Below are 18,132 nucleotides of genomic sequence, written 5' to 3'. Positions count from 1 at the left end.
ATGGGTTGGTTATGTAGGCTTCTTGTAACCCATAGCTTTCTACTACATTAAATTATATCTTTACATTTAATATATATAATTTATAAGTCCAAAAATGGATGTAACAACTACAGATTGCCCCTATAAGTCTATCAAAAGTGTGTGAGTTTGAGCATGTGTCCATTAGGCCTATGGATTTTTTTATCAACATGAATTAGATTGAGTAATAAAAGCCCTACATTTATTCCATAGGTTGGGATCTGCTCTATGCAGCTGTTGCAAGAGCTCATTTTTTGCTGTCCACTGGTTTCAAAACCAATGATTGATAGGCAGCTTAAACTTCTTGAATTCAACCATTATTGGGTTCAAATACACATTTAGATTTGTGAACAGTCATCCACAATCCAACCAAAGGCGCAAATAGCTAAATCAGAGAGTAGCAGTGTGATTTATATCAATGCGCTATGTACAGTACCATTCAAAAGATTGGACACACCTACTCATTCAAGGGTTTTTCTTTATTTGTACTATTTTCTACATTGTAGAATAATAGTGAAGACATCAAAATGATGAAATAACACATGGAATCATGTAGTAACCAAAAAAGTGTCAACCAATTGAAAATATATTTTAGATGAGAGATTCTTCAAAGTAGCCATCCTTTGCCTTGATGACAGCTTTGCACACTCTTGGCATTCTCTCAACCAGTTTCATGAGGTATTCACCTGGAATGCATTCAAATTAACAGGTGTGCCTTGTTAAAAGTTAATTTGTGGAATTTCTTTCCTTTAATGCGTTTGAGCCAATCAGTTGTGTTGTGACAAGGTAGGGGTGGTATACAGAAGATAGCCCTATTTGGTAAAAGACCAAGTCCATATTATGGCAACAGCTCAAATAAGCAAAGAGAAACGACAGTCCATCATTACTTTAGGACATGAAGGTCAGTCAATACGGAAGATTTCAAGAACTTTGAAAGTTTCTTCAAGTGCAGTCGCAAAAACCATCAAACGCTATGATGAAACTGGCTCTCATGAGGACCGCCACAGGAAAGGAAGACCCAGAGTTACCTCTGCTGCAGAGGATAAGTTCATTAGAGTAACCAGCCTCAGAAATTGCAGCCCAAATAAATGCTTCACAGAGTTCAAGTAACAGACACATCTCAACATCAACTGTTCAGAGGAGATTGCGTGAATCAGGCCTTCATGGTTGAATTGCTGCAAAGAAACCACTACTAAAGGACACCAATAAGAAAAAGAGACTTGGTGGAAATTAGTCCAAATTTGAGATTTTTGGTTCCAACCGCTGTGTCTTTGTGAGACGCAGAGTAGGTGAACGATTATCTCCGGATGTGTGGTTCCCACCTTTAGGCATGGAGGAGGAGGTGTGATTGTGTGGGGGTGCTTTGCTGGTTACACTGTCTGTGATTTATTTAGAATTCAAGGCACACTTAACCAGCATGGTTACCACAGCATTCTGCAGCATTACACCATCCCATCTCGTTTGCACTTAGTCCCACTATCATTTGTTTTTCAACAGGACAATGACCCAAAACACACCTCCAGGCTGTGTAAGGGCTATTTGACAAAGGAGAGTGATGGAGCACTGCATCAGATGACCTGGCCTCCACAATCACCCGACCTCAACCCAATTGAGATGGTTTGGGATGAGTTGGACCGTAGAGTGAAGGAAAAGCAGCCAACAAGTGCTCAGCATATGTGGGAACTCCTTCAAGACTGTTGGAAAAGCATTCCTCATGAAGCAGGTTGAGAGAATGTGAAGAGTGTGCAAAGCTGTCAGCAAGGTACTTTGAATAATCTCAAATATAAATTATATTTTAAATTGGTTAGCACTTTTTTGGTTACTACATGATTCCATATGTGTTATTTCATATTTTTGATGTCTTCACTATTCTACAATGTAGAAAATAATAAAAATAAAGATAAACCCTTGAATGAGTAGGTGTATCCAAACTTTTAACTGGTAATGTAGATATCAATAATAAGTGATATCCGTATCGCTGTAGATTACACCACTGCTGCTATCATTACCTCCAAGAGTTTATTCAAATTGGATCATCTTTGGATGCCGACGGCAGTCGCACCATTGGAAGAAATGTTTGGACTGTAGCCTAAAAAACCTATTCCTGCTCTTTTCCCGCGATCCATCAAACACATTTGGTGTGTCATCATAGTGGTCTCCTTGTGGTCAGACTCCCTCAGGTGGAACAAACTTAAACATGAGCCTTTTTTCAATGCTGATTTGAATGTCATTGGGAAAACAGAGAAGTGTCAAAGATTTTTTTCCACAAACATCCTTTCTGAATTTAAAAGTAATCCTTGACTTAATCATCTAGTTTTCCAAAAGTATCTATAATCTGATTACAATATTGTTGTTGGTAATGTAACAGATTACAGTTACCGTTTTTTGTAATCCCTTACATGTTGCTCCCCAACCCTGGGTATGAGACATACTGTCACGGATCCCTCGGGAACTGTGTCATTACGCACACCCGGTCCCCATTTCCCTGATTGTAATTGTACAAATGTGCCCTTTGGTTCACCCTTGGGCTGTCGATTAGTGTTCCAATGTCCGTTGGTTGTGTGAGTACCTGTGCCTTGTTGTTTTGACTTTCGTGCCGCTTGTATTGTGCAGATGATTACGGGTCTCGTCCCGTGTGTTAATCATTGTGCGCTTGTGTTATTTATTCGAGGTACTCCTCGCTCTTTTGTTTGGGTTTCAAGTCTGGTCTTCGTCCCCGTGCAAAATACTTCTAGACAACCCATTGAATTTGTTTTTTGACTATTTCTGTAATTACAGTGTAACAAGTATTGTAAACACTCTATTTAGGTTAGAGTTAAGGTTAGGGTTTAGAGTTTTTGCTGTGAGTACAGTGTTGTAATGAGTAATTACAATACGTGTTACACTGTACTTAGATGCACTTGACACCATATCTACTGTAATCAAATATGTTTGCCCAGTGACTATTTCAGAGTGCTAGTCCTCTGATTATCATTGAATGATGTATTACCTTGTTATAAGGAGAACCGTTTATTTCCAGTAATGTAAAAGTCCGTAAGAAGCAAAATTACATGAAAGATGCAGTGTCAAACAAGTGTATTATTTCCACAACAATAAACCAGTGTTTTATAACAAATCAGCATTGTAGATAGTTACTGTCTTCAAATATTAACAGTATTGACTTAAGCAAAATATACTATGATAAAAAATAAAGTTCCCCAAAAAGTTATTCAGGATGCAGGCATATATCAAAATGTCTTTAGTCTTTGCTAGAAAAAGCACATTTCAATTCATACATAGTATTTCTGATTAAGCGGCAGGATAGCTGTAGAATCAGAATGGTCCTTAACCGTTAAAGAGACATAAAACTCTCATAAAAACAGGGAACATAGCTTTTGGATAGGTGTTTGTTTCTCCATGTGACCCTTATTCTTTAGGAACCTCTGTGTTAAACCATGCCTGCACTGAGTCCTTGTTCTCCGCCACCCATTTGATGTTAGCTGTTGTCCTCTCAATGGACTGTGAAACTGCCAAGGTACCTGAGCCAAAGCCAACCTCAGAGTTGTCCGCCTGGAATTGCTTGAGCTGTGACAGCGAAGAGAAACATGAACTTAATGTATTGTGTAGAAACCTCAATATTCAGGGTCCACATAGTATCCCAATACGAACACGTTGAGCAGTACATGCTGAAAAATCCCCTAAACTTTCATTTTACCTGTTTGAGCTCAAATTCAGTTGAGAACCTCTTGGTCACACCATTGATGAGGTTGGAGAAGGAGAAAGATCCACCACCGTACCTATGACAGAATAAGAGGTAAAGCTAGAGAACAGCATCTAGTGAAGAGTTAGATCAAATATCAGTCTACCAAATGTGACATAATTACTTTGAAAATGAAACAATCAATACAATGTGTTTAAAAGCTCAAACTCACTGAGTAAAGATGTAACTCCATCGGTCTCTCATAAAGTCCCAGGCCAGAGACTGGCCCACCACGTTGCTTGCAATGTAAACAATGGTAGAGGTAGCATCCTGCTTGCGAATTTTGGTTGCATCCAGGGTGTATTCCAGGTACCTAAATGTGGCATGGAGGTACAAAGACAATATGAGGCATTGAAGCACCTCATATTCATGTCAAACACACAAGTCTCTTTCAAGCATTGTTTTAATATTTCTCCTTTTGACGCCAGGCAGAGAATCAATGCTTTGCTGCTTATTGAATACTCTGACACTTACAGGAGGGCTAATAACAGATCGCAATTTTAGGTTAACATTACTATGTCTGTCCTGGATAAACTTGAACTCACTTGTTGAGTAGCCAGGGCTGCTTGGTACAGGCCAGGGCAGATCGAAGCTTGTCTGCCTCAATAGCGATGGTGGCAGCCTTGAACTGATCCCAACCAAATTGCCACTCCGCAGCCCCCCCTGCAGCAATAGCACTGCAGTACACTGTCGTCCTCAAGTTGGGGTGTATCCTAATAGGATATAAAATATATAAATATTTCAGCATCCATCATGCTGTGTGGTACTCAAATGTTGATATTTACTGTTACAGGTGTAGGATCTTGATTTGTAATGAATGATAAACATTTACAATTAAAACATTTACTAATTTAAAACACTAAATCCTTCTGAAGTTTTTCATTTCCATTTTGAAATTTCAGATGTAATTTTCCCTTAGGAAAAATGTTTGAACCCCTGCAAAAATTATAATCCACATAATAATGTACATTTCCTGTTGCTGCAGGATTATTTTCCTACTGTAGAAAACTTGCTCAGATTAAGATCCTACATCTGTAAAGGAATTCAGAAATGAATCCGAATTGCATTCAAGTCCTACTGAACTCACGGATTGTTTGCAGAGTCTTTCATCCACTGACTGTACCAGCCTTTAGTCAGAGTCTGGCACTCTTCAATACCAGTGCTGCAGGCCACCCTGATGGCATTCACCTGGTTGTACCTGAGGGTGGAAAAATACAAGTAAAGGGAGAGTAGAGTAAGGGGATTGTCTTGGCCTTCATATACTTAGGTAAGCCATAGTGATATTGTGAAAAGGATACTTTTGTTTTGACATGGCTGGGTAAAAGCAAAAATAAAATGTTATATTATAATCAAGAAATGTAAGGCTATTGATCTACTCACTGGTCCATATGTCCAGTGGGTACTTCCGTCCAGTTTCTAGTGATATTCCCAAAGTGCTTAAAAAGTGGTTCTACTTGATATTTTAGGTAAGCCTAAAAGATCAAAACAAACATGAAAAAAAGTGTAATTTATAATGCTTTTTTTTGTTTAGTATACTGCCCATAATATTATTTGTAACATGCTTTATATTTTTTTGCATTGCTTTTCTAGATAATAAACCAACCTGCATATCCCCAAAGATTTCACTCCGATCAAACATGAGGTAGAAAAAGTCCAAGTTGTCGAGAGCTGACTCCCACGGCATATATTCCCTTTCTGTTCTGAGATACTTAGTTGTTCGCAACGCTAATGTTGTGTCGATATATTTTGCCCTTTACAGAGAAAATATACAAATTAATTGATAATCCTTCTAGGCCTACTATTTATGAATAAAATGCCAAGTATTACTATTTAAATCACGCATACAGTAAACGATGTACTCACCTTGCAAGGTTAAAAGCATCATCCACCAATTGAGCTCTGTTGATAACTGGAATAGACTATGCAAAAACATTAGCATGAATGACTGTTTCTGTATTTTGTGTAATTTGAGGTTTATTTGGAGAATAGGTTGTTTTCATCAATGGCTGACCTCATGATGGCTGCTCAGTACATTGAGGAGACGTTCCCAGTTGGCGTTATCATAGTTAACCCTATAGTATCCAGAGACGTTAAGGTTGGCCAGTATCCAGTTGTCCACAGTGACTGTCATTTCAGGCTTATTAGCTTAATATTTAGGGACAAAAGCAACATGTCAGTTTCCAAATCATCATATTATATCTCAATAATGCTCTTTGATAAGATTCTCTTGGCTGTACTGTAATCCCTAGCTTTTGCTCATCTCCATCTGTGAACTGTTTATAGCTTTAAATATACCACAATACATTTGACAGGTTCCCACATCGTCAGTGGTTGTAATGCCTACCAGTTTTGTCCAATAGCCATGTCTGTTGCTGTACAACTCCTGTCTTCATCCACCTGATTGGTACTATCCACTCATAACTGGGGAAAGAGGTTAGGTTATTGCGGCGCAATACCGTTTTTTTATTAGTAGTGATTAAGGTTGTTATGAATGATACTGTGACACTCATAAAGGTTTTATGACTGGTTCAGAAAGGTGTTATGTATACCCCCTATACTAAAGTGCTATCATTTGTTTATCCTCAACTTAGTTCGCAATTATTCATCATTCAGGCATACTTGAAGTCAGATGGTGGTACACTCCCTGCAGTGGCAGGGTCCAGAAGGAAGTGCTGCTGGTGGATCTGTCCAGTGGCTGTGTTTATGGTAACCACTGGGAAGCCCATCTGAAGGACCCAGCGGTTCATGATGCTGTGCACAGTTTGGCCGGTGGGAAGTGACGCACCAGTGCCAGTGGAATTTACTGCCTAGAGACGAAGGAAAGAAATGTTAAGGTTAAAACAAATATATACAGTACCAGTCAAAAGTGTGGACACACCTACTCATTCTACAGATTTGTGAACAGCCATCCACAATCCAACCAAAGGCGCAAATAGCTAAAATCAGAGAGTAGCAGTGTGATTTATATTAATGCGCTATGTACAGTACCATTCAAAAGATTGGACACACCTACTCATTCAAGGGTTTTCCTTTACTTGTACTATTTTCTACATTGTAGAATAATAGTGAAGACATCAAAATGATGAAATAACACATGGAATCATGTAGTAACCAAAAAAAGTGTTAACCAATTTAAAATATATTTTATATTTGAGATTCTTCAAAGTAGCCATCCTTTGCCTTGATGACAGCTTTGTACACTCTTGGCATTCTCTCAACCAGCTTCATGAGGTATTCACCTGGAATGCATTTCAATTAACAAGTGTGCCTTGTTAAAAGTTAATTTGTGGAATTACGTTCCTTCTTAATGCGTTTGAGCCAATCAGTTGTGACAAGGTAGGGGGGATACAGAAGATGGCCCTATTTGGTATATGACAAGAACAGCTCAAATAAGCAAAGAGAAACGACAGTCCATCATTACTTTAAGACATGAAGGTCAGTCAATTTTGGAAAATTAAGAACTTTGAAAGTTTCTTCAAGTGCAGTTGCAAAAACCATCAAGGACTATGATGAAACTGTCTCTTATGATATTCGCCACAGGAAAGGAAGACCCAGAGTTACCTCTGCTGCAGAGGATAAATTCATTAGAGTTAATTGCACTTCAGATTGCAGCCCAAATAAATGCTTCAGAGATGAAGTAACAGATGCATCTCAACATCAACTGTTCAGAGGAGACTGTGTGAATCAAGCCTTCATGGTTGAATTGCTGCAAAGAAACCACTACTAAAGGACACCAATAAGAATAAGAGATTTGCTTGGGCCTAGAAACAAGAGCAATGGACATTAGACTGGTGGAAATCTGTCCTTTGGTCTGAGGAGTCAAAATGTGAGATTTTGGTTCCAACAGCCGTGTCTTTGTGAGATGCAGAGTAGGTGAACGGATTATCTCCACGTGTGTGGTTCCCACCGTGAAGCATGGAGGAGGAGGTGTGATGGTGCTTTGCTAGTTACACTGTCAGTGATTTAGAATTCAAGGCACACTTAACCAGCTTGGCTACCACAGCATTCTGCAGTGATACGCCATCCCATCTGGGTTTACGCTCAGTATGACTATAATTTGTTTTTCAACAGGACAATGACCCAACACACCTCCAGACTCTGTAAGGGCTATTTGACCAAGAAGGAGAGTGATGGAGTGCTGCATCACATGACCTGGCCTCCACAATCACCCGACCTCAACCCAATTGAGATGGTTTGGGATGAGTTGGTTTGGGATGAGTTGGACCGCAGAGTGAATGAAAAGCAGCCAACAAGTGCTCAGCATATGTGGGTACTCCTTCAAGACTGTTGGAAAATCATTCCAGGTGAAGCTGGTTGAAAGAATGCCAAGAGTGTGCCAAGCTGTCATCAAGGCAAAGCGTGGCTCCTTTAAGAATTTAAAATATGATTCCATATGTGTTATTTCATATTTTTGATGTCTTCACTGTTATTCTACAATGTAGAAAATAGTAAAAATAAAGAAAATCTTGAATGAGTAGGTGTGTCCAAACTTTTGACTGGTACTGTGTGTGTGTGTATATTTTATTGTAGATAGGAGTTTCATCAAGTTATCACTACTGTTGTTTCAGCGTTTGATTATGTAATAGAGAAAACGTACCATTTGGAGGTGATCCCAGAGGTCAGTATACACTGTGTTATCATAGGCAAACGTGTTCAGGTATGTCTGTGGGATAATAGGGGAAAGAATATACAGAAAGGTTATTCAGCAACACAATAAACATAATTGCTTTGAACTTAGATGCATTGACACATTTTACTACATCTACCCTGTACTTACTCTTCTCTTATGACAGTGACAATAATTATTTCTACCACCTGCAGTACAGTGTTATTCAGGATTATATTAATAATATGGTAATATACTGTACATACACTGAGTCCTGTGGAGAAGACCTCTTCAGACAGGAAATCAGAGAGCATTCTCAACACTGATGCTCCCTGTGGACACCACAGAATTCAATTGACGATACATGATATAGCAACAACTAAAACAAATATATATTAATCAAGTAAGATACTTAATGTCTGCAACACAATAAGTCAATGTTATTTGTTCTTCAAAGATCATGGCAGAGAAAATACTTGAGCGTACTTTGCTGTAAGAGATGGCATCAAACAGTTCACTGATTTGCTCAGGCTTCTGGATGTCCTCCTCTTTGGAGGACAGGGGGTGAGATGAGGCAAGAGCATCTACTGCAAACACCCTGTGCACATCACCCAGAACTATCAGGTCTTTCTGTGGAGGGAAAGGACATGATTATACACTGAGACAATGAGGGGACCTCTCCAGTCCACTCCATGTGGACAATTGATATGCATTGTCTTCATAATTTGTTCAGCCAAATAAAATAATATTAATGACAGAAAGCTGTCCAAATGAAGGTCTGAGATTAATAGAAAAATAGTTGAAACACTTACTATGTTCCAGTCAGGCTCTGCTTCATTTGCCCCAAGATATTCTACATAAGACGCAAAGCCCTCATTTAGCCACAGGTCATTCCACCACCTCAGTGTCACAAGGTTTCCAAACCACTGAACAGAAGAGAGTCATGTTACTTACAAGACCATTCAAAATAAAACAGGTTGACTTCAATTCAAAGTAATCAGCTAACATAAGACATTAAGATAATATACAGTAGGTTATGATTTGTTAAAACATACAGTAACTGCATTTACTCACAAATTTTACATTACATTTTACATTTTAGTCATTTAGCAGACGCTCTTATCCAGAGCAACTTACAGTAGTGAATGCATACATTTCATACATTTTTTTTCCTGTGCTGGCCCCCCGTGGGAATCGAACCCACAACCCTGGCGTTGCAAACACCATGCTCTACCAACTGAGCTACAGGGAAGGCTGTCTAATCAAGTTAGCCAAAGTACATGACCCAGTTAATCGTTTTATGAAAACACAGGGAAGTGCAATATATTATATGTACAGTACTGTATGTAGTTCACATACCATGTGGGCCAGTTCATGAGCAATAATGGTGGCGATCCTTTCTTTGTTTGAATTGGAGGACATATTAGGGTCGTACAAGAGGGCTGTTTCTCTGTATGTAATGAGTCCCCAGTTCTCCATTGCTCCAGCATTAAAGTCAGGCAAAGCAATCTGGTCTGGAAGAAAGAGTCAGCAAACAAAAAGGATGACACATTCTCAGCCATATACGGTACTATAGAGCTACTATAACTGCGTGAATAAAGACTTATCAGATGCCATATAAGAGTTAAGAACAAAATAGTTATTACTTTTTAACAGTAAGTAACTGAAAGCATACGGCTTCCCATTGTCACGCTCGTGATAATGGACAGACCAATGCGCAGCGTGATTTGAGTTCCACATACTTTTATTAAGTGAAAACTTCTCAACAAACAATAAACAAGCACCGAAACATGACTTACATGGTGCAACAAGCACAAACAATATCCCACAAAAGCAGGTGGGAACAGGGACACCTTAAGTATGATCCCCAATTAGAGACAACGATAATCAGCTGCCTCTAATTGGGAACCACACTCAATCTCAAACATAGAAATAAATCGACTAGAACACCCCCTAGTCACGCCCTGACCTACAACACCATAGAGAACCAAGGGCTCTCTATGGACAGGGCATGACACCCATAAAGAAGTGTCTGAAACCTATAAAGAAATCTATAATCTAAAACCTTATAAAGATGTAAGAAATTCAACTTCTATAAAACTCTTACCTGACTTTGGCAGAGGGTAGGTGGCATTGTAATATTTTTCGAAGAATTTCAGGATGGGTCCTGTTTTGCTGAGGGCGTACTCGCCTTGTCCATCAGCGATAGCTTTTTTGCGGGCATAGATCCGGATCTGAAAACAATTTAGCAGCATTGCACTTCATACTGTATATCAGAAACACAGTTATATCCACATAGACTTTATGACACTTGAACATTGTGAGCTTTTTCCTTGAATGTGACACACGGCAAAATGGGACTGAACTTAGTTATTCTAAAGAATAGGTAAAATACATTACCAGAACATTGTCTCTTGTGCTGTTAATATAGTCGTAGTCACTGACAATAAATGCCAACAAGTATGTTGACATATTTTTGGTTTCATCGAAAGATGTCCTCCAAACTATCACAGGCCCCTCGGTCCCCACCTCAGTGACTTCAACAGGAGCTGAGCAAGAATTTGGAAAAGAGAAGAGCGGACAATAAGAAGATGTTTTGATAAGAATCATAATGCCGCATTTCTGCATTATGACCAAAGCGTTCTTTAAACATTCACAGTACTGACCATGCTCCATGCCGTTGGACAGGGCCACTGTCGTCGGGGGGTGAAGGAGTGTGATGTGGAAGACGGCTTTCATTGCAGGCTCATCAAAACAGGGGAAGGCTTTCCTGGCATCTGTGGGCTGCATTTGAGTTGTCGCAACAACTCTGAGACAAACAGTACAATGGTTCAGAATTGTTTCGTCAAATGTAGGTGTAATCTATCAAGTCAATCTACATCAGCATTACAGTTTAAGCTTCATTACAACTTACTTTTCTACTCCTTCCTCCGTATATACACTCCTATAAAAGCCTCCCAAGTCATCAGCCAGCTCCCCAACAAACACTGTGTCCAGCTGGTAGGATTCTCCAACAGCTAACTTGCCATTCAGTTCCAATACCAGGAACTGAGTTGTTGGCTGTAGCCAGGATTTCTTTATGGTTGGTGCGGGTGTGCTACCGAGAGCAGACAGTTTAGCCAGATGGTCATCAGCCCACTTGGTGTAGTTCAGCTTGTTGGAGTGTATGAGGATCAGGTCTGTCTCCTTCACACATTGGAAGACCACATAGGATTTCCCTGTGAAGATGTAGAGGCCTTGTGCGTTAGCGGTGAGACGAGGCCACAGGGTTAGGTTGTAGTGGTCAGGCTTCAGGGTGTCTGGGAGACGGTACTTGTCCCATGGTTCATTTGAGGGTGCAGTTGTGGTGACCTGTGGCTTGACAGTTGACCCTCCAGGTGTGGTGACCGGTGGCTTGACAGTGGAACCTCCATTAGTCGGACTGACAGCCTCGTTGTTGGCTACCTCTTGAGAATAAACGACTGCCAACGCAATGATGGTGGCCACTGCCCCTGCACCAAACACAATGCCCACCACCCCAACAAACTTACTGATATAGAAGCCTCCCCCCATGTCCAACTGGCGTAAAACTACACAGCAAAAGAGATGATGTGGTGTCTGTGCAGTTTTTTATATAGCGGTACACCAGTGGACTCTCCTCCCACCAGGACTAATGGCTCAACCATTAACACGACATAGCTCTGGTGGGCAGAGACACAGTTACTTCTAGGGGTCACAGATCTAGGTTCATTTTCTTTATTTAACCAGGATCGTCCTCTCAGTAACATTTGCCACTGCTTGACAGGAGGTCTTAAAAAAAGGTGGGGAAAGAGAATTGAAGGGAAATTTTGAGACGGTATACTATTCATGTAATAGCAACACCATTTAATACGGTCTAACAAAATATTACACATTGTAAATAAACCACTTTATCCAATTCATCATACATAGAAATGCAGTCTTTTAGATGTTGAAAGCACGTTGTGGTGGGTATTAGATGTCTTTAGACATGCTTGGTGGTAGTTTCATTGCACATTCAAGCTACATTACCTCACCAGGTAAAGTCTTTACCACAGCTTCAGTAAAACTACATTTGATTGGTATGAAGCCAGAATACATAATAAAACTGTTAAAGGATAACTTGTTATTTGTTACATGCACAAGTATTATCTTGTATTGTTAGTATTAGAATTATCCTCACGTGGAAGGTCTCCGACAAATGTCATAATAGCCCTTGTTTGTCAAGTTTTCACATAATCATTACAGAACTTCATATGCAGTGAATTGATTAGATAAAGAGCGGAAAAGCTTAGCCAAGTCTCAGAACTCGATAGAACTAGAGGAGACTAGCTACTAGTAGTGATGTGTTTGTGTTTCATTTGTTCAACTTGTTCAACTGTGCAATCAAGGCTCATAAGCACTATACAGGCCTTTGTTTTCTCATAAGATAGAAGTATTAGAACAAATTAATCACCATGTAATCAAACCAGCTCAAGGACAATCTGTACAACATATCTTTATGATGCATTATATGGTGCCTGATCTCACAATAGTTTGAGATATTAAAGCCAGTCCATAAAACCTCACCTTGGGTATCGTTTAATATCTACCTTGGGTGTTACTCATGTCAGCATTAATTTGATAAAGGGAATTTCAAAATGCAAAGAGATCAAATACAAATCTTTGTCAATTTTCCAGAAAACTACGTTTAGACAGGAGGCCCAATTCTGACCAATCAGATCAGCTCTGAAAAAGAGCTGATGTGAAAAGATCTGATGTGATTAGTTAAAAAAAAAACAATTGGGGATAAAAAGATCAGAACTGGGCTGCCTGTCCCTTATGGAAAAACCACATAAAGTCATTTAATGAACTAAATGTAAAAAAACTTGATTTCACAGGTTAAAAAAGGAACGATATGATTGTATCTAATGCTGCATTCAACCATGTGCGAAGTGGGAATTTACCATTTACAACTGGGAAAAAGCCACTTGAACGGCCCTCCAACTGGTAATTACTAGTGGGAAATGTATCATCCCTGATGTCACGACTTCTACCGAAGTCGGTTCCTCTCCTTGTTCGGGCAGTGTTCGGCGGTCGACGTCACCGGCCTTCTAGCCATCACCAATCCATTTTTCATGTTCCATTTGTTTTGTCTTGTTTTCACGCACCTGGTTTCAATTCCCTAATTACATGTTGTATATTTTCCCTCTTGTCCTTGTCGGGAATTGTTTATTGTAAGTACGTGTGCTTTATGTGACTGGTGCGATATGGGTTTTGTATGCCGGTAGTTATGTACATTAAACGGCTCCGGCTATTTACCAAGTTCTGCTCTCCTGCATTTGACTTCCCTGCCACCAGTTACGCACACCTGACTTCTCCCACATGCTGACCTAACCTCAACAGCATTTTCAGAAGTTAAATGTAACAAAACATTTATAAAAAGTAATGTTTTTCTTAACTCTTTAATTGGTTTACATGCATGATATCTGTACTTTTAGTATGTTTGACGCAGCTTGTTGGCCATTAGCCAATTCCCAACGATTTCAGAGGACGTGAATGCATCCAACAAGTATTTATCACTTCAACTGGTAATTTCCCATATTGTTACGAATGCAGCTTTATATATACACACTATAGTCGGTAGAAAAATGTACCATTATATTAGATTATCCACACATGTACACTAAAAAGGTATCGACCAGTACCATGTGAGTTTCTGTGTACCTCTGAAGGTACATCGTGTACCCGTCACAGTTTAATATGAACCCCTTTAAACGCCACCCAGCACAGGATTTGATGTTCGAGCACACAACCAACACAGAAGACCAGGACAGGTAAGTATGCTCAAGGTAAGTTTTATTTTAAATTTGTGGACATAACATGGATCAGACCCCGTTACCCCACAGCAGACTGTACGATTTCCCGGGCTTTGTCGACAGAGCTTCCCCTCAGGTAGGTTACCCTCCCCCTTAATCCCTCAGGTAAGTATCAGCCATGCGAAAGTGACCCTGCAACACACAGAATTATTCTGATACAGCACTGCAACAATATGGTAAAAAGCACAACAAATCTCACTCACACTGAATTATTCTGATATGGCACAGCAACAATAGTTATTTGAAGGGAAGGCATTGCAAACAATAACGTGAAAGGCACTACAATTTCACTCTAGTGCTGCACACAATATGGGACCAACCCTTGGCCGTGCTCTACTCCGCCAACCCCTCTAAAGGACCCTCTACTGCTATGTGACAAAACAGGCAGGGAAAAAGACCGACAACATATAAAGTGGCTGGGGATAGGTTATTGATTTCTTTTTACCCCTTTTTTCTCCCCAATTTCGTGGTATCCAATTGGTAGTAGGAGGAGGCCCCTGGTTATTGATTTCTAGGGCCCAACGAGAACCATATCCCCACAAAAATAAAATACATGTCTTTGTCTGGAGATATCCAGATCCGCACAGCTCCCTGTCCTGGAACGCGCCCTGTCTGAGACTCTGCTCGGCGACGTCACCGATGGCCCCGCCTCCGGTGCTGAACAAGCGGGAGACAGACGCCAGGGAAACCTGCCAACATTAGTGGCTTTCAGTGTCATGGCAGAATGGCCGAGAGAGAGAGTAGTGTAAGGGGAACACAGGAAGAATCACGTCCCTTACTTGGCGGAGCTAAAGCTCCTAGATGTGCATTGTACCAATGCCCCTCTCGGTCCTTTGCTCTCGGATCACCACTCAGCTCCGCAGCCCCAGTTCGTCGTCGTTCCTCACTCAAATTCGTCAGTAAGACTTCTCATCCTGCAGACAATGGTCCAGTGCAATCACAGCAAACACCCAAGACATGGAAACTTATATAGGGGCCCAATCCCAACGGAGAGACATTCTGCGCTCAACTCCCAGCAGACAAACAACACAGAACGGGGCTTTTGAAGGAAATGACAGCCAATTCCCAGCTACCTGTATGATTAGCTAACTCTCTGAAGGTGCGTCTGATCACACCAGTTCCGCCACCCACTTATCCACTGATCTACCAATCCATCTTGTGACATATCTTTGACCTTTTTTACATACCAGGGAACAACACTGTACGATAACCATACTCTTATTTTTGAGAGTATTTGGATATATGTTCTTGGTAAAAAAAAAAATATATATATATATATATATATATATATATATATATATAAACATCTGGAGGCACTGCTAAGCCATTAATGCACTCCACATCACTCCAGACCAAAAGCTCACAAGTTTAAATCCCGAGAACATTTATGAACACTTAGGGCTTGATTCTATCATATCTGCGCTAGCGGACAACCTCTATAGCGGTTGTTTCGGAGGTGGAACTGCATTAGAGCAGTCAAATCTTCAAGTGTCTCCCGACATTATACCTGAAGCGGAAAATGCCATTAGCTGCACGAAGCTGCATTAAGAGAAATCCAATGCAGCCTGGTTTGAAAGTTGGAACGCTGTAATGTGATATGTAATCTACACCTCGTAACTGATAGAAATCCATATTATTTTAAATGATTTTCAACAAGTATTGTAGTTATCTGTAACAACTCATAGTTACAATGCAATAACAAGATGTACCTGGTAGTAATTCCGTGTAACAACAAATTCTTGTTACCACGCTTGTTACAAATGGGCAAGTTTCCACTAAATTCACCAACATATTGTTTTGCTTCTTCTCAGCTGCATCTGATTCATTAACAACTGTGACAAAGGTTGGCATCCCTTGTTGATCCACTGTGTGTCTGAGAGTTTATAGCCTATGCTCAGTAGGCTCTAAAGACTTACCCATGAGTGTGCACTGTTCAAAATATATCTCCAGTCAACTTTGTTAGCACTTGCCCCCAAAATAAAGTGTACCATCTGGGTTAACATGTTTCAGCTTACAAATTACTAGTTGTTACACAGGATTTAGCTGGTTAAAGTGAAGTGTATCTTCAAGGGTACTTACTTGTTTTCAAGCTTCGGAAGTGCGATCTAAGTGGGAGAATACATACATTAATACACCAGAGTACATGTAATATCTGCATAAGTACAATGAAATTACTAGGTGTTACACAGGATATAGCTGGTTGAAGTGAAGTGTATCTTCAGGGGTACTTACTTGTAATTATAGCAGTAGCGGTAGGTGCATGGCCTTATTTCTATTAGAGCATATTGGATGACTCTCATTCATATTCCATTTACCCAGCTCAATGTAACATTGATAGGTTTAGGCTACTACATGATACTCTCATTTTCCCTATACCCATCAGGAAGATGCTACAACCTAGCCTATGAATGTAAGTTTTCAACGTACGCTAGGTGCACAGGTAGAGAGAAATTTGAGTAATCAAGGTGACAGACATTGACACATTCAATGTGCCTTGCGCACTCTTGCCTGAATCTAGCTGATCTAGGGTGTCATACATTTACAAATGAGAGTTTCTATTGGACAAATTCAGAGATGTTTATTCTCGTTTCGTTCCGTTTGCTTTCATTTAATAAAAGTTTTCAACAGAATCGGTGGAATGAATACACCCCTGATCACACGCAAACACCGTTCACTTTCATAGCAGCCACATACAGACAGCATGATACATTTAATCATTGTATAATTTTTTCTCGCATTTACGCTCTCTCTTCCTCTCACCTTTTTCCTTCACTTGTGGACTTCAGTGCACAACGTATCAGCTGTTTTAGACCAGGCAACAACAGCAAAGAAACCAAGCCAAACCTTCATAGTTTCATTGTGAGAACCACGAGCCTCCTAGGTTTTGTATTGAAGTCAATGTACCCAGAGGAGGACGAAAGCTAGCTGTCCTCCCGGCTACACCATGGTGCTACCTACGCTACAGAGTGCTGTTGAGGCCTTCATTTCAAAACAGTGTGTTTTAATAAATTATTTGGTGACGTAAATATATTTTAAATACTTGTATCTAAAAAGGATAACTTTTTTAATGTTTCTGGAATTCTCTGAGGAGGATGGTCCTCCCATTCCTCCCCTGGGGAGCCTCCACTGAATTATAGTGTACCTACAAAGTATGTTACCCATTCTGACAATCGAATCGTCAGCTTCTGAAAGCGCCATACAAGTGATAATGAACACACTACTACACCACAGAGTACATGTAATATCTGCATAAGTACAATGTCATTACTAGGTGGTACACAGGCTATAGCAATTTCTATATAATTACTACTCCTTACCAAATTAAAATACCTACAAACAATAGACGAGCTTCTACTTCAGTCAGCTTTATTGCTACATGTAAAAATACCTTACATTTCTTACAAAATAAATAGGATTTTTATTGTTCGATTAATAATTTGATTAATTAAATTAAACAAAGATATAACATAAAAATAACTATTCATGTGGTGACTCAAGTCTGTAGCCTATAGAATGGTGAGTAACCTAATAGCTAATTTAGAAAAATTAGATTGTCTTTTTCTGGCTTTTTTAACATTACAGGTAACATGGAAATCGAAAATAAAATTTTACAGGTAACATGGAAATAACATGGAACTCTGTCTCTGTCTTCATCTGTTTATTTCTGGTAAGCATTTTCCCATCCTAGAGTCTGAGACCTTGTAGAAATATGTGGTAGAGAAGAAGAATGTATGACAATTTAGCATTAGACAGTACATTACCCTATACTAGTTATCATCATCATGCTTTCTATAGTTTAGGCCTATATTTAGCTAGGCCTAGCAAGCTAACAAGCTAGTTATTGTGTTATCCAGCTAGCTATCAAAGTGCATGTTAACACCAAAGATTTGTATAACTAACTCAAATCTGTTAGG

At 39.8% G+C, this 18,132-nt stretch overlaps 1 protein-coding gene and 1 long non-coding RNA gene across 2 annotated transcripts in view; both read right to left on the bottom strand.

Annotated features, from left to right (window-relative positions):
• The window catches only part of LOC106560949 (aminopeptidase N), a 30,198-nt gene extending 18,233 nt beyond the window's left edge, over positions 1-11,965 (bottom strand). Inside the window, exons 1-20 of the mRNA XM_014124421.2 lie at positions 11,278-11,965; positions 11,030-11,172; positions 10,764-10,912; positions 10,471-10,597; positions 9,723-9,877; positions 9,176-9,289; positions 8,850-8,993; positions 8,630-8,695; positions 8,355-8,420; positions 6,377-6,564; positions 6,102-6,178; positions 5,769-5,902; positions 5,621-5,676; positions 5,361-5,508; positions 5,138-5,229; positions 4,845-4,955; positions 4,303-4,470; positions 3,930-4,070; positions 3,713-3,794; positions 3,426-3,582 (exon numbers count right to left, since the gene is read on the bottom strand). Coding sequence (XP_013979896.2) covers positions 3,426-3,582; positions 3,713-3,794; positions 3,930-4,070; positions 4,303-4,470; positions 4,845-4,955; positions 5,138-5,229; positions 5,361-5,508; positions 5,621-5,676; positions 5,769-5,902; positions 6,102-6,178; positions 6,377-6,564; positions 8,355-8,420; positions 8,630-8,695; positions 8,850-8,993; positions 9,176-9,289; positions 9,723-9,877; positions 10,471-10,597; positions 10,764-10,912; positions 11,030-11,172; positions 11,278-11,915 — 2,956 coding nt within the window. The 5' untranslated portion in view covers positions 11,916-11,965. The remainder of the gene's footprint in view (positions 1-3,425; positions 3,583-3,712; positions 3,795-3,929; positions 4,071-4,302; positions 4,471-4,844; positions 4,956-5,137; positions 5,230-5,360; positions 5,509-5,620; positions 5,677-5,768; positions 5,903-6,101; positions 6,179-6,376; positions 6,565-8,354; positions 8,421-8,629; positions 8,696-8,849; positions 8,994-9,175; positions 9,290-9,722; positions 9,878-10,470; positions 10,598-10,763; positions 10,913-11,029; positions 11,173-11,277) is intronic.
• A 2,216-nt stretch (positions 11,966-14,181) lies between these two features.
• Positions 14,182-15,472, bottom strand: LOC123724453 (uncharacterized). Its single transcript, XR_006757010.1, has 2 exons — positions 14,998-15,472; positions 14,182-14,907 (listed from the first exon to the last, which is right to left on the bottom strand). It is a non-coding gene; the product is annotated as an uncharacterized lncRNA (long non-coding RNA).
• Positions 15,473-18,132: the final 2,660 nt, after the last annotated feature.

This window comes from Salmo salar, chromosome ssa10, assembly GCF_905237065.1.
Source record: "Salmo salar chromosome ssa10, Ssal_v3.1, whole genome shotgun sequence".
Classification (NCBI taxonomy): Eukaryota; Metazoa; Chordata; class Actinopteri; order Salmoniformes; family Salmonidae; genus Salmo; species Salmo salar.
The sequence above is the reverse complement of the archived record's forward strand: the minus strand, read 5'-3'. Positions and strand labels throughout refer to the sequence as shown.